Source organism: Puntigrus tetrazona, chromosome 24, assembly GCF_018831695.1.
Source record: "Puntigrus tetrazona isolate hp1 chromosome 24, ASM1883169v1, whole genome shotgun sequence".
NCBI lineage: Eukaryota > Metazoa > Chordata > Actinopteri > Cypriniformes > Cyprinidae > Puntigrus > Puntigrus tetrazona.
In genome coordinates this window covers 16,453,736-16,470,553 of record NC_056722.1, presented here as the reverse complement: position 1 = coordinate 16,470,553, position 16,818 = coordinate 16,453,736, and the positions used below count along the sequence as shown (strand labels likewise).

General features: G+C 35.5%; 1 protein-coding gene and 2 long non-coding RNA genes across 3 annotated transcripts in view; all 3 read left to right on the top strand.

Moving 5' to 3' along the window:
* The window catches only part of cntnap2a (contactin associated protein 2a), a 294,840-nt gene extending 285,708 nt beyond the window's left edge, over positions 1-9,132 (top strand). The window contains exons 22-24 of the mRNA XM_043226988.1: positions 5,326-5,556; positions 6,062-6,133; positions 6,621-9,132. Coding sequence (XP_043082923.1) covers positions 5,326-5,556; positions 6,062-6,133; positions 6,621-6,820 — 503 coding nt within the window. The 3' untranslated portion in view covers positions 6,821-9,132. The remainder of the gene's footprint in view (positions 1-5,325; positions 5,557-6,061; positions 6,134-6,620) is intronic.
* An 804-nt stretch (positions 9,133-9,936) lies between these two features.
* On the top strand, positions 9,937-13,401 carry LOC122329435. The gene is made up of 3 exons (XR_006247910.1): positions 9,937-10,117; positions 10,855-11,922; positions 12,696-13,401. It is a non-coding gene; the product is annotated as an uncharacterized LOC122329435 (long non-coding RNA).
* Positions 13,402-14,598: 1,197 nt separating this feature from the next.
* On the top strand, positions 14,599-16,482 carry LOC122330018. Its single transcript, XR_006247966.1, has 2 exons — positions 14,599-14,837; positions 15,606-16,482. It is a non-coding gene; the product is annotated as an uncharacterized LOC122330018 (long non-coding RNA).
* The last annotated feature ends 336 nt before the right edge of the window (positions 16,483-16,818 follow it).

Below are 16,818 nucleotides of genomic sequence, written 5' to 3'. Positions count from 1 at the left end.
TTTTGTGGTCCACGATCACATATGTTTTCTTGTTTTTTATCACTTTCTAACCTGGGTCTCTTATGACTGTGAAGCTTGAATTTGTTGGAGAACACTTAAACACACTTAAACACAAGGCCAGCTTTTCTATATAAATTATGGATTGCTCCATGTAAACCTGATGCAGATAACATTATTACGCATCATTATTGACTGATAGAAGTGATAGATTTACATATTTTCAGGTATCTGGTCTGAAGTGGGTGAAACAATATTGTACACTGTAAACAATAAATCAGTAAAATAACAAAAAAAAATTACTGGCAGCTCACTGCACACAACGTTCTCGATTCATTTTACAGACATTTTATGTTTACTCTAACTGTAAAGTGTAAAGTCTTATCAAAAGAAAAGCAGGTTGCAATAGTATGTTGCATACTAGAAGGAATAAATAGAGTTCATGCTAATTGTTGTGGGTAATGTTTGCATTATTTCTTGATTTGCATAATTCATTTAATGAATATGGCTGTGTGTTTCCTTTGCTGCGGGTGTTTCCTGAGGTTGCTTTCTGATCCTGTTGTCACGTGATGTTGGACAGGTGTTGTTCTGTCTCAGTCTGTTAGCACATGGTGCGTCATGCAGCAAGATCTCAAGACTGGTCTCTTCCATTCTGAGAAGAGAAAGACTAGAGCAAATGACATAAAAAGAGGTGAAATGAAATGTTAGGCCTTCATGATATGTGTTGGCAGTGTCATTGTAATTCACATTATCACTTTTCTTGTGGTCCAGCATCTCCCACCTCCCTTTTTCTCGCACTCCTGCTACACCGGCTTCTATTTGTTACCATGGCAACCTTTTCATCCCACCCCTTCTATCCATCTCCAGCCCATCCATCAAAAGACAGTCTTCAATCCCTCATTTGCCCCCTCTTTCTCTGTCTGTCCCCCGTAATAATGGCCCCTACCAGGATAGCAATGTTTACTTTAATGTCTCTGAATAATTCATAGAGTTTCTCAGCCGCTCAGACAAAAGAGCTGTTAAAATAATTTTATGGGCATTCAAATAGCAGTTTTACTTGCACTGCATAATTCTACATATCCACGTGAAATGGTTTTAAAGTGATATACTGTATTGATGACTGCAGTAAGCAGGGTAGTGGAGAGCAGTATGAGTTGCTTCTGCTGAGTTTTACACTGAACTGCGTTATGAAACAGGAGGTGGCTTCAGGTATGGGTGCATTGCAGTACAAGTTGGTGCTGTCAAGGAAATTATATTACCACGTTTTTATGATTTAGCAATTATGATTTAAGTAGATAGATAGATAGATAGATAGATAGATAGATAGATAGATAGATAGATAGATAGATAGATAGATAGATAGATAGATTTACACTTAATTGTGCATTGTCTGTATTGTATTTTATACACCCATACATAAAACAAATCTAAGAAATTTCTAAATATATTTCAGATTTTGCAAGAAAAATTGATGTAAAAAATATATTTTTTGCTAAAACATTTTCAAAATGTTTTAAAACAGTTTCAAACATTTTTTTTCTAAATATGTTTTCTTCCACTACCATAAATTGTTATATTATATATAACATACATACCCATATTGTGATATTTGTGAATAGTTTGAGAATTTAAATACCCATATACCTATACATCTACATATATATTAAATTGTACAAGAAAAAGCCACGCCACAATATTTTTGTCCATTTAATTTATATATATTTTGGTCTTTATATATTTAGATTTTCTATGTGAAAAAACAGTCACTGAGCTTTACTGTTTATATATATATATATATATATATATATATATATATATATATATATATATATATATATATATATATATATATATATATATATATATTTATATTTATTATTTATTTATTTATTTATTTGTTATTTATTTACTATGTATTTTGACCACAAATATGTAACAAAAATTGCAGGTCTGGATGCTTTTGTTTGCCAGTTTATCATATGCTGCTCACAAGCACACTGAAATAATGCAGTGTGGTGGTGCTTTCAGGTCACACCATCCACCTTCCTTCATATCAGCCAGATCTTGACCTTGAATCTAATTAACCTGAATCTCATTGCTCTGCATCGCCCTAAAAGCAAGCATACGCCCTCCAAGATCAACAGGACACAGACAGCCAGCTGTAATCGTCTGCTTTTATTCATCAGTCAGTCGCAGGTTTTGTGTGTTTATACAAGCAGGCATGATGAACTTTTAGTGGGAATTGTGAAAATGTCTTTGTTTTTTTCCATAACGGTGACTGGAGGTAAAGTTTGCAGCGTTGAGAAACAAAGAACTGCAGTGTTCCCTCCTCCCTCGTAACGTCGGAGGAAAGCTGAACCGTGGCTGAACTAAGTCCTGCGTGCAGTAGAAAACATTTCATCACGGGGGTAAAAACCATGTAATGAAAGTCCAGTTTGCACAAAACAAGGGGTAATGTAAGTGCAAATACTGCAGCGTGTCTCTAATAATCAGGGCATCATGAAGAGCGAGAGAGAAATCTCCAGAGCTTTCCATCTGAATTTGCAGCAGCAACAATCAGTCAATTCTCATAAATATTCCAGCCACGTTTCACACCTCTGAGGAACCAATACACAGCAGAACGCGTTATATTTCATACAACAAACATGAATAGCTTTAATGCATTCTCCATTCGGGTCTTTTGCAGTAGCTGTGTTCTTTTAAATCAGTGGAAATATTTGCATATTAAAGTAGATTTTGGATCTGAATGTGAGAAGAATGATAATCGTTTGGTTTGCTATGCTTTGATGTCGTTTTTTTCATACAAGTGATGAGATACACTCCAATTACTCTCTGTAATTTCACATTCTAGTCATTTAAAGGAAAGGCAATGATAATGAGATCCTTCGCATCAGAGATGTAACGTCTGTACAAGCTGTGTTGTTGCTTATTGAGGACCAGATCGCTGAAACCGAAATTCAAGCAGGTCAGATTTTGTGTATTGGTATTCATAGGCGCCTTGCTGAAAATGAACAAGTGTTCTGTCTGGCTCGCGCTGGCAAGAACCAGAGATGGAGACTATATTCGTGAGGATCTTTTCACATTTCTTCTCTTTCTGCTGAGCTTTGAGCTGCGTTGACTTTAGTTGTGTTCGGAGGCCATTTCTTTTTGCTGAATCGGGGGTGAAATCTCATTTTAGCCCCGTGAGACCTAGCATTTCGAATATTTTTAGTGCTTTTGCCTATTAATTCTGGACGTAGCGAACATTTGTTGACGTTCATTAGTGCTACACGCATGAGAATTTCTTACATGATTTTTCATGTCTTGTATCCCTGCAACATGTTACAATATAAATTGTATTGTTGTTAAATGAACGGTTTACTATCAGTTATCAGTTTATGAAACCATTTGTTTTTATTTAACAAAGATGCATTTAATTCACGTGACAGTAAAGAAAACTAACTAAAAATATGTATTTAAATGATGTTGCTTATTCATTTGTCTCTTACACACAGAGAATCCTGAAGAAAATGTAATATTTTTCACAAAAATGTTAAGTAGCGCCAAAAATTTTAGCATTAAGGACAAAAATGTTTCTTGAGCACAAAATCTGCATATTAGAAGGATCATGTGACACTAAAAACTGGAGTAATGATAAGAATAAAGTAAAATATAAACATATAAAAAGAAGACACTGGCATAAAAAATAAATGCATGAATATAATATACTGTGTGTGTGTGTGTGTGTGTGTGTATATATATATATATATATATATATATATATATATATATATATATATATATATATCATTGTGCATCTTTTTGTGCATCTTTTTTATTGCAAAGGCATTCTTAATCTAAATGTTGCACAACCCTGAATCTCTAATATATTGTCATCTCTCACGCAACCCCGCTGCCAAAGGTATAAAAACAGTTTTACTGTGATACTGTGAATAAAAAATGATGAAATCTTCTTGATGTACAAAACAGACAGCTTGCTTTGTTTTTGTTATTCATTGTTCTCCTCGTGTGTTTTTCATGTGCGGTCTTTTACCATAGAGACAGTGTGTACTTTACCCCTGGCTGTGGTGAGAGAATGCTGAATTTAGCTGCGCCGCAGCTGCTTTGAAGAGGCTTCACAAACACAGGTTTGAAGAGGTTTGCAGCAGTTAGACGGACTCTTTTGTCTGTGTTTGGTGGAGAGGTTCAGTAGGCAAATCTCTGCTGCACTTTGAAGGCACCAGGATGTGTCAGTGTGCCTGAAGACTAAGGAAAAGAGTACAAGTGTTTAATGCAGGCTGGGTTTTAATCTTATGTCAGTATTATTCTGCTGTTTGGATTTAAATATCATAGAGTATAAAGGTTGGTTTGGACTGTTGAGCAGCGATCGAGGTTTAAAGGGAAATGAAATTCTGTCGTCATTTACTCACTTTCGTGTGTGACTTCATTTCTTCTGTAGAGCGTAAAAGATTCTGGTCGCTCTTGTTAAACAGAGCAGAAAGCATAATTAAAATACCATGAAAGTGGCACATAACCCTTATATTGTGAGCCCTCTGAAGTCACAAGAGAATCTTTTGTGGGAAACAAATCAGTGTTATTTGTATGCTATTATGACATTTTTTTTTAATATTTTGAAGCATGGGTTTTTTTTTTATATTTTCAGTTTTCATATAAATTTTAGCAATTTGGTTATGTGCATTTGTTATTTTTCGCTAATTCTAATTAGCTTTAATTTATATTTATTTCAGATTTTTAGAATTTCAGTTGTTATATTAAATCATTTTATTTGAAATAACAGCAAAATAAAAGCAACAGTTTTACTTAAAAAACAAACCATCGGATAAAAACTAAATGCAAGTCATTAATGACTAATAATCATTAATGAATGAATTTTCGTGACCGGGTTTACAATTCATGAACAAATCTTTTTGACAAATTATTGTGTACTATCAAATTATGTATTAATTAGCGTATTTTGTGGACTATTGCTTTAAATATTCACTATATAAATAAACTGTTTGTATTGAATGGGAAGGGCATACATACAGAGAGCAATTTATTATCAACATGTTTGGAGTTCAAGTGAAAATGATACATTCTTTGTTCAGATACAGTTGTTCCCCAAGGTCTATTGTAGGATCCCGCTGTAATAAATATATCTGATGTATGTACATTATACATGATCACGCATTGATCTTAGCTTTTTATTTCAGTGAAATGGAGCACATTTCCCGGAACAAGTCTTGTATCAGTTTCAGGCTGTCTGACATCCTGAAACATCTAGATACCGATTATTCTCTCACTCTTAATCTAACTTTAGATCCCTGTCTGTATCTCTTCTTCTTGCAGAAACCGGGTACGTTGATCCAGTGATAATTGAAAAATACAACACCCCCGGGTTTGTGGGTTGCCTGTCCAGAGTTCGGTTCAACAGCATTGCTCCTCTGAAAGCCGCTCTCAGGTCCCGTGCGTCTGGGCCCGTCTCTCACCAGGGTAAACTGGTGGAATCCAACTGCGGAGCTTCACCCCTCACCATCCCACCCATGTCTGCTGCGACCGACCCGTGGCACCTCGACGCAGGTCAGCACCTTTAAACAACCAAGAGGTCTCTCAGTCCAATGCTAGTTATTTACCTGATCGACGGGTAAACCTCTTTATAGAAACCCAACTAAATGTGTCTTAACTGCCATTCAATTTTTATACCAGTAACCACAACCATAAGGAAATAAACAGGCTCTCTGATACTGTGCCTTGCTATTCTGTTAAAGACCAATATGCCTCACATAGCTATAAGTACATTTGTGCATCATATTAAACCATTTGTGATCTGACATCACATCAGCTCCCTTAAAAAAATCAATCTGCTTGTCAATATAATTCATTTCGGCATAGAGAACGTGATTCATTTTCCTCTTTAGGATTGGACGTCAAACTGTTCAGGACTGAATTGTATTTTATTGTAAAACTAAACTTAAAAATAAACTTGATATGAATAATAACAAGAATACAGAATAACAACAGAATAGTTGTAACTGAAATTGAAAAGAAAACGATAACATCTGATGATTATTGTGATCATCTACAGGTGCTGATTTCCCCTTCAATGAGGAAAGAGTGATACCGGATGGAGTTAATAGGAATTCAGCTATAATAGGAGGTGAGATGGAAATATACTTAATTCAGATGTTTTTTTACATTTTCTATACTTTTAGAGCAATATTTAATCCAAAAATAAAAATTTGCTGAAAATTAATTCACCTTTATATCACTTTCTCACGAATGCATCCTCTGCAGTGAATGGGTGCCGTCAGAATGAATATCACATTAGTATTCCACATGACTCCAGTCCATCAGTTATGTGAAGGTGTTGATGGATTTCTTTGTTGTAAACACATCTTAAGATGTTATTCATGTACTGGAATGTATGTGGAGTTTCGTGATGTTTATATCAGCAGTTTAAACTCTTGACGGCACCCATTCACTGCAGCGTATCCACTGTTGAGCAAGTGATGAAATGCTTAACTTTCCCGGATCTTTTCCAATGAACAAACAAACTCATCTACAGTACACCTTGAATATGTTTTCATACACTCTCAGCTTATTTTCCCGTTGCTTTAACTGTGTGGAATGTATTTTCCTTGCAGGTATCATTGCAGTGGTGATCTTCACTATTCTGTGCACACTGGTGTTTCTGATCCGGTACATGTTCCGCCATAAAGGCACCTACCACACCAACGAGGCCAAGGGAGGAGAGTCATCAGAGTCAGCCGACGCGGCCATTATCGGCACGGAGGCCAATTTCACAGAGACCATCGACGAGAGCAAGAAAGAATGGTTCATCTAATGGGGGTGTACGGACTCTTTCAGAATCTTTTTTTGAGTATCAGAACTAACGTTTTGGGATCAAGCTCATCACCAGTTTGAGAAACTGTCCTGTACATAGTGACTGGCTTGTCTCTTTCTATTGTGTTTTGCCAGAAGTCTTTTAAGTGTGTAATCTCTGGATCACATTAATAAATAATTTCACCACGTGTTCTTTTTTTTAACACAAACATAATTATTTGCCAAAATCCTCTTTTATGGAAAATTTTTACGTAAGATTATTATTCATTTTTCTTCACATGCTTAATCTAACAAAAAAAAAACTTGTGTGGAAAATGTTTTTAGACAGACTGTAAATGTTAAATGCTCTATATGATTTTTTTTTTAATTCAGTGCACAAAGACAGATATATACGTTAAAGATGACATCAGATTGTACATCATCAGCGAGGGGGAGAAAAACAAGGCATGCCTGTTTGTAGCCTTCTGCACTATGCTTCAGCTATGCTCGTTTTTTTTCTTGTGGAAGCCTTCGGTTTATCGTTCCTTGCCAAACACCTCTCAGTCTTAAGCATTTTTTTTTTGCTGAAGGCATGTATCATGGCATAAAGAAGTTATTTTGAGAGATCATTTTGTCTGTGATTCATTTACGCAGGCTGTGGTAAAGCGTTGGCATAGTGGCATCCATTTGGCAGATGAAAACCCAGACACGTATCATCAGCGTTTGTCGTTGCAGATGAAGAAGGTGGGACCACTGACACCCAGTTTAATGACTTAATTCAAGGTGCCTTTGGGATTCAGCCAGCCGTCTGTGAAAAATATACCTTGCTTAAATAGATCAAATGAGAATCCCAACAAATCAAACGGCTGTTTGTATTTATTTGACCGAGACGAAGGTAGACCCAATGTTTATGTAGTTCGGAACAGCAGTGTAATATAAATTCTTTGTCAAATTACTTTTTTGTTACTTTTTTTCTAAATAAAATGTCAAATAAAACAATTTACATACAGATTATTGGTTCTGTCAGAGGCTGGTTCACGGAGTGATTTTAGCAAAGTGATGTTGGTCAATGTAATGTATTTATTTGTTCTGAATATATAGGTGTAGAATTATGACCCATCCGCCGTGTATTGGAGTAATTCTGAGTCTCTGATCTGAATAGTTTATAATTCTCTCATAGAGATATCAAGCTAAATTGGTTTATTTCATCAGCTGTCTTATTTGTGTGATTTTGCAAAACATGATATGCTGCATCTTATAATTTTAAATGAATATCATTTTGAAAGGTGTATGGGTAATGATATATATATTCGGGAGAATCTCAGACTATAGCCATGTTATTTTAGTTTAATATTTCTCGAATCGTGGAGCGTATAATGAGGGATTCATGAGAATGTTACACTTTTATATTCTAATATCAATTTCTTCACCCCTGCTTTACGTTGAAATTATAAACATTGTTTTGTATTATTGTATTAAGGTTAGTCGGTTAGGATTCACAATAAATGAAATATATGAATATATTTTTATGAGGATATTTTGTAGATGACCTAGCCTTTCATTGTGTCTCATCTATCTGTGTATTAGAGGGAGGTTTTTCAAAGTGTTCTCAAGATCTGTGAAGAAAAAAAAAAAAGACGTACTTGAACGTCCCTTGTATGGAGACAGAAAGCTTCGATCGTTTTAGCCGTCATGACCCCTTTTCCTTTACTTTTAACAGTATTATAGACATGTTGAATTTATGTTTTGTGAAGGTGATTTTTCTTTCTTTTTATGACAAGAGGTTACAAAATAGTAAAACGTTTAATATTATTTATTGAACACAGCTCAGCTGCCTCACGTATGGCACATGTATAGGCCTTTTTATTAAATGTAAATACAGATTTTCTTTTCAACCGCAGCATTTCAAGGCTTTGACATTTTATCGTTTATGAGTAAATATATGAGTGAAAGTGTAAACAATATATTTACTCATCTGTATCTCATGCTATGATTGCATTCTGCTCGTGTACTCAACTTGTTTTAACGGCAGCATGACCACTGTACGTGAAATTGTACATACTGTACTTTAAACTATTGTGCAATATCACAATTGTATTTACTCCCGGGGGCATATTTTTTACCTTTTGTTATGATGTTGACAAGTCAGGAATGAATAGTACAATACTTTTTATATTTAGAGCAACTCAGTTCTCGACTGGCTGTTTAACGTAAAATATTTGTACTGACCTCTTTTCATCCATCTCATCGCTGTGTGAGGCCTGATTGCAAAATAAGAGAATTCCTCGTTAATGTGGCTATTCTTATGGGAAGGGAATAAAAAAAAGTACCTAACAATTGTTTGCTGTGTAGTTTTTTCAGTGGCAGCTACACTTAGGACGTCACATGTTACTGTATATCTAATTATGTCAATATATTATTGAGTTAAATATAAGATTATTGAGTTGTCTTTCAGACCTTATGAAGTTACATTACGATAAGCATGATATCCTTATATTTGCAGAGAACTAAAACTTATTTACACCATTATTGCTCAAAACACAATAGAAAATGTAATAGATTTAATGGGGATTGCATTGGTTTTAAAGGAAATACTGGTACGTGATGGATTCTATTGGTGGGACGTTAAATCATATTGGAACAGTGCCCAAAACACACTACAAAAATGAATTATGTAATGGTTTTACTGGAAACGTTAATGGAAACCATTATAATTTTTAGTGATTTTTTTAGCAGGGTAAAATAAAGACAGATGTTGGCTATGGATTCTACACGGCTTGCAAACAAAACTGAATCCGTGATAGGTCTCTTATGTTGACACGCTGTGATTACTCTTATGAAGCAAAGACTGAAAGTGGTATAAATCGTGCTGAGAATTGATAGCAAACTTGAGAGCAATAAATTAAAAGTAAAAGTACTTTTTTAATTTGTAGATATGCATATACGTTAAATCAATTTAAATCAATAATACGAAGTCAAATATTTCGAGTTTAACAGGAGGGAATAGTATATAAATTGAACAATGTTTTAGTACACAGAACGTGGCTTTAGTATTACTAGTAGTAGTATTATTACATCTCCGGCGGTAGATGGCGGTAATGCTCTATCAAAGCGACCCGCCAATAAACTCGAAGAAGAAGAAGCGCCTGAGAATCTGCGTTAGGGCTCGGGGTGAACATATGTGTTGTGTGTCCGGATGTTGTCAACTTATGAGACGCAAACCTGCATTGAAAGATTAGTCTAAATGATTTTGTGTAGGTTTCGGAACGGCATGTCAGTTAGGACACGCAATTGCCGAAAGAAGAAACGATTTACGACAGTAGGTTACGCTACCGTTTTACTTTAAAATTCATTGACTGCGGCAGTGTCAGTTATTAGCTTATTATTTTTGCTTTATGGTTATGGTTTATTGGGTCACAGTGGTCATCTCTGGTGTCAGGTACCGTGAAGATCTTGCCGGGTTGACCAGCCGCTTGTTTAACTGCTTTTGCCAAAAGTCAATGTCGCTAGACGTGTTTATGTTTCATATATTTGAGAGCCTCGGTTGGTTGCGTTTGAATTTTTAAGAAGGTTACAAGAAACCGTATTTTGAGTAAATGGTATTATTTTGATTTTTTTTTTTGTTTGATTATTTTTATTAATGAAATAATCCTTTAAAAAGCGTCACGGTTACTGCAAAAAATACTAAGAAAAACTTTTCTGTACAGATAATAATAAATATGTAGCTACTGAGCAACAAATTATTTGAATGAATGGGAATTACCAGCATATTAGGATTTCTGTGAGATGTGAAAACTGTTTAAAAAAAAATAAACAATTCAAATTTAAATATTATATTTAATCTCTCTCTCTCTCTCTCTCAATTAAATAAACATAAAATCTTTTGGTAGTGTAAATGTTTTATCATTATTTATTTAATAATTGTTTAAGCATGCCAGAAATGTACGCTCTGCCTCAGTAGGTCACACTAAATATTTGTAATATTTTTTTCACTAAACATGTCTTCAAAACATCTAGGAGACATCAAATGTAAAGAACTTTTTTTAACTTTTGTAGATTCGCTCCTGAAGTGGCAGGATTGACTCCACAGCACTTCTCAACCTCAACCTGAAGGTTCAACCGAGGATTCAGCAAGTGCGTAATGCCACGATCAAAGGAAATTCCAGAAGATGTAAAAGAAAAGGTCGTTTTTTACCATAAGTCTGGTAAGGGTTACAAAGCTATTTCTAAAATTATGGGACTGCATCGATCCACTGTCAGACATATAATTTCCAAATGGAAAACATTTGGAACGGTGATGAATCTTCCCAGGAGTGGTCGACCCACAAAAATTTCTCCTCGGACACAACGGAAAATCATCCAGGAAGTCACAAAGAAACCCGAAATAACATCCAAAGAGCTGCAGGCCTCTCTTGCTTTGGCTAAAATCAAAGTTCACGACTCCACAATCAGACGGAGACTGGGCCAAATTAGGAAACACGACGTCGTGTCAAAGCGGAAAACACTGCACAAAAAGAAAATGAATGCTTGTGCCTTGTTTGAAAATAATCTACAGGAAGATTCCCAAATTTATGAGGAAACGCTTTTAAAAACAGAAGTAGCAGAAGTGGACGTTTTTATTTGATAAGAGTCCCATCATGCCCAGTGTATAAATAACAGACCTGCAACAATCTACAGTAGGTGATAATAATAATAATAATAATTGTATCTGTATTTACTTCTGGTGACATATTTTGTTGTCAGGTATGAGCATAATCCACTGTATAAAGCCTGACTCAAAAGTAAGAAAAATACTCTATATATTTATGTTTCTATGCAAAGGAAATAAAAAAAAAGGCAATAAAAACATTCCTGCAAATAAATGTCTTGTAAGTCGGAGTTTTTGTATAGCCTTTTCTGTGAGCCATTTGTCAAGTTGTCGTGTTTATCTTGACCGTGAGAGACCATGGAGTCAGGGTTTGAGAAGCGCGGGAGTCGCTGTTCGTCGAGTGAACACTAGAGGTCGCTGTACTTCACTGCGCTGTGGTTTATGACGCTTCACGCGCTCTACGGAATTACTCTCAACGATCTCCAGCTGCAGAGAGAGACACCTCGACACGACTTACAGCGCGGTATAACAAACTGGTAAGATTAAACACCCCTAGGCTTTCAAGATAATGTGTTCTTAGCGGGGGATATTTGACCGAACAAGTGGCCGTTTTGCACAATGCATACAAAGCTTCGCCACGCTAAAGGAGTTTCTGAATAATATATTGTTTTTGTCAGTCGTTCACTTCGCATTAAAATGCCATAAGCGCACCGTAAGGTAACCAGTGTTTGAATTGTCTTAACATTCATTTTAATTTAATTAATTTATTTTATTTTTTTATTTTTTTTGTAGTGGTTCAATGCTACTGAGCAGAAATGTGGCTCACTTTTGTACCTTAAATTTATTTCACGTCTGTGGAAACATAAGAAAAGCCTAATACCTAAAGTGTTAACCTTTTTTTTTTTTTTTTTTTTTTTTTTACATTTGTGTGAATGTGGCGTGGTTTTATTTCATTTTAGTAGATAAAATGAACAGAGAATTGTCATTTAGTTTGCTGCGAGTATGCCACAATTATCCCACATTAATCAATGTGGGCTATTAGGTCAGAAAGTCTAGCCTTGAACTAAGAAGGTCAAAGGTGACTGGGCACAAGCAGTTTGACGTCTGTTTTCAGCGTAATACCCGTAATCTAAAGTAAAAGGAAGTGTCCTCTTCAGCTGTCTGCATCTCTTGGATGTCACCATAAGATGGGCCGATCCTAATAGTGTGACGCCGCTGCTTCTTTCATTATTTCCCCTGCTGTGAAACCACAGCATTGTATTTATTGTTGCGCGACTTAAAACCTGCTTTATTATTTGCTGTCTTGCAGATACTTTGTGTTCGGCCTCTGCTGAATCCTGGACCATCCTGTTAAGATTCGGGAAATGCATAATGCCACGATCAAATGAACTTCCTGAAGAGTTCAAAGAGAAGGTCATTTTCTACCATAAGGCGGGTAAAGGATACAAGTCCATTTCAAAGATTACGGGACTTCATCAATCCACAATCAGATCCATAATCCGCAAGTGGAAAGCGATCGGAACAGTGATGAATCTTCCGAGGAGTGGTCGACCGCCTAAAATCTCTCCATGGGTGCAGCGGAAAATCATCCAAGAAGTCGCAAAAAATCCTGAAATAACATCCAAAGAGCTGCAGGCTATTCTTGCCCTATCTAAAGTCAAAGTTCATGAGTCCACGATCAGGAAGAGACTGGGCAATATCAGGTATCGTGAGAGAGTATCACTGCAGAAAAAGAAGCAAAAACATGCTCATTTCTTGCTGGGGAAGCAGCTACAGGAAGACACTCGAGTTAAGGAAAATCTTGTAAAGACAGAAGTGGCAGAAGTGGAAGTTTTTGTTTAAGAAGGATCCCATTGCTTGCAAGAGTCTACAGTGGAAAAAAAAAAAACATGTTTCCAGCAGTATCACTCCTTTATAAGCTTTATTTGGTACTTGTATTTAATGCTGGAAATATACATGTATAATTTTGTTCACTCGCTGAAGTTATTCTATGCAATAAGATACTTATGCAGCAATATTTTAGTTCATCTTATTGTACGAGGCCTGACAGCAAAATAAGAGAAAGGTTTATCAATATATTGATATTATAAACAAATAATAAACGTGTATAAATCAAGTTCATCGTATAAATTACTTGAGTTATGACAGGGTTGGGGCCTAAAATTGATTATCTGTAGAAACGTGTAAAAGCATTATTTTGCAATAAGCAATCAATATCTGTTACCCATGTGGAAAAATTCATTTAAATATTAATAAACATTTTGCTGTGCTATCTTTAGCAGCAATAACAGCTGCTTTATTTCAGACAAAACACTGATTTTTGCTTTCTTTAAGCCATTGCAGAAGTGAATTTTCTTAAATACATTGGATCATTGTCTTGATAAATAATCTAGTCTAGCTTCAGTTTATAGACAAAACACGATACATTCAGAGAACAATCCAATCATTGCACATTGTCAAGGCTACAGCAGCAAATTATTAGCCCAGAAGCTATGTTGTTTTGGGGGAGTTCAGTATTTGGTTTACACCAGATCTAACAAGACCCCTGTCAGTTAAATCTGAGGTGTTTCTCCTTGCAACAACATTTTCTAGCAGTTTCATACACTCAAATTAATATTGACCTGACTTGAAATGCAGTCCTTGAGCCAAAAACTCATCACTAAACACCACTGACTTGTACATTTATGGGTGCAGTCGTTTTAGACACTTCCACTGTCACAACAGAGGTGGAAATACATTTTTAAATACATTAATTGTTTACATCTTTGGTGTTTGGTGATTTTTTTTTTTTGGCATTTAAAGTCACACCAGATGTGTTCAGCTGGGATTTAGGAGTTAGCTTTATGCAGACCGGTCAAGTTCTTCCACACTGACTCAATTTGTCATATCCTTTCTTTTTCTACAGAGAGGCATTGCTACGTTAGAATAGAAAAGGTCCTGTCCAAACTGTTGCTATAAAATTAAAAGCGCACAATTCCATATAATATCGTTATATGTTTTAACATTAAGATTTGTACTCATGGACATTACAGTAGTTAAACCTGTCCATTAGAAGGGGTGACCCAATATTTTTGGCAATATAGTGCGTGCAGAGACCGTGTGAATATGGGCGCTCCAGTTGGCGAACGCTAGGGGGCGGTGTGGCCTAAAACTCTTTATTTGCATAAAGCAGTGTTGCCAAGTCCGTGTATTTTCCGCGGATTTGGGCGATTTTAACAACGTTGTTTTTCATGCCCGCGAGTTTAAGCGACACCGATAGTGTGATTAATTAGCTCCTGCGACGCAAATTTTACTAGGGAAACCTTGCTAAAGAAACACGTATTTTACTTCCCTGAAGGCGATTGGGAGGGTTTTGTTGTGAGAATGTGGCAACCCTGGCTAAAAGGATTTTCAGGCAGCAGCAGCATAGAAACTTCAGCCCATTAAAGCTGGATGTTAGAGAAATTTAAAGGTAAGCTTAAATATTATTTTATTAACGTTAGACACTTCGTATTGGCATGACATATATCTAAGAGGAATATTTGTCCGTTTATAAAGAAGGCAAATGTTTTGGGTTTAATTCAGTAGTTAGCTAGTAACGTTGGTGGGTGCAGGTTGTTAATAGTGTTATTTTACTTATTTTAAAATGCGACGTATTTAAAATATGAAATATTTAATATTTCTGACATCTCCTCAGCAGGGTCCCTGAAGCTAACCAGCTGTTAGCTTGTATTGCTAATGTAAGTTAGCCTAGTGATGTTTACAAAATATTGTGGTCAAATTAATTGTATTGTAATTATCACACGTTTGGATTGTAAATCTCTGGGTTGGCAGGAAGCTGGATTAATTTAAATGATTCAGTTTAATTACATACACGGTTTAGTTAATAAACAGTGAATAAATTGTGTTTTGTGTGAAAATAATGGAGTTTCACATGGAGTAAAAATATTTATTTTAGTTGTGGTAATGTAACGTTAATGTTCTCCCAAATGAAGCAACGGTGTAAATATGTTCAACTTGAGTTATGATTTTGTGTTAATGAAATGTATGTATGCCATACACTCCAAATAAACCTGCAAAGGCTGCATTTCCCAAAAGCAAAGTAAACCAAAGTTAATCAAAGCTTCTTTTGTTGAAAAGGGTCTACAATCAATTTATGCTTATGATGCTTTTGGGAAACGCAGCCTACAGCAATTATGCTTTTACTGGAGTTACATGTTTTATTTGTTTTTTTTCGTAGATGTATTGCTGGAATGGTTGGACACCCTAGGTCAGCCTTCGGCTCCACCTGAAGACGGAAAACACTACTTAAAATCTTATTTTGATCCATTAAATAGACACAAAGTTGGCAGCACAAAGGGTCTGTAAATGCATAATGGTAAGGTCGAATGAAATTTCTCAAGATATTAAAGAAAAGATCATTTCTTACCATAAGTCTGGTAAGGGCTACAAATCCATTTCAAAGACTATGGGACTGCACAAATCCACAATCAGATCTATCATTTGCAAATGGAAAGCACTCGGAACCGTGATGAACCTTCCCAGGAGTGGTCGACCGCCGAAAATGTCTTCAAAGGCTAAGCGTAAAATCATCAAGGAAATCGCGAAGAAACCTGAAATAACGACCAAAGAACTGCAAGAGCGTCTTGCCCTAGCTAAAGTCAAAGTATCTGAAGTCACAATCAGAAGAACACTGAGGAAACTGGGCTATGTGAGAGAGTATGAAACTGAAAATCAGTGCAGAAAAGAGTAAGGCTTTTGATGCCAGTGTTTCAGCCAAAAGTGTTTATGTAAATGTTTAAAGCCAGAGTTTTTTTATGTTAAATGAAAAAGACTACAGCATCATATAAGACAAACTGCACTCTTGTGTTCTGTACTATATAGTATTTTTCTTACAAAGAAAAATGTTTCTCAATATTGTTATTCCAATGGAAATATATATAAATATATATGTGATATAAATTGTGTGTCATGTTGCTAATTTGCTTTATGAATGACTGGTTGGGATATGTGCAATGTTGTGCTTTTGTATCAAGTGTAAACTAGATTTTTCTTTTCAAAACGTTTCCATTAAAATGTCTTCATATTGCTGCATTTACAATAAATGATTAAATAAGCGTTTTTATGTGTATTCGACATGTGCAACATAAAACATTTTGGACACTTTATAGTACTTAACAGGCATTATTTTATATATACTGTAGTAGACTATCTGTCACAAAATAAAAGTATTTAGATACTAGAACACTACTGTATTTTAACAAAATGCATTAAATGACTACATCACTAGCGACTATACATAAACGCTGGGTGTACTGGGGCTTGTATTAAAGTTCAATTTATTACAAAAAATGTTTTCACAAAAGAGCAATACAAGACACAAAAATAAATAAATAACAGAAATAAGTTAAGAGACCATTCTTGGTCGATAGAGTTTGACGTCGTGGACACTA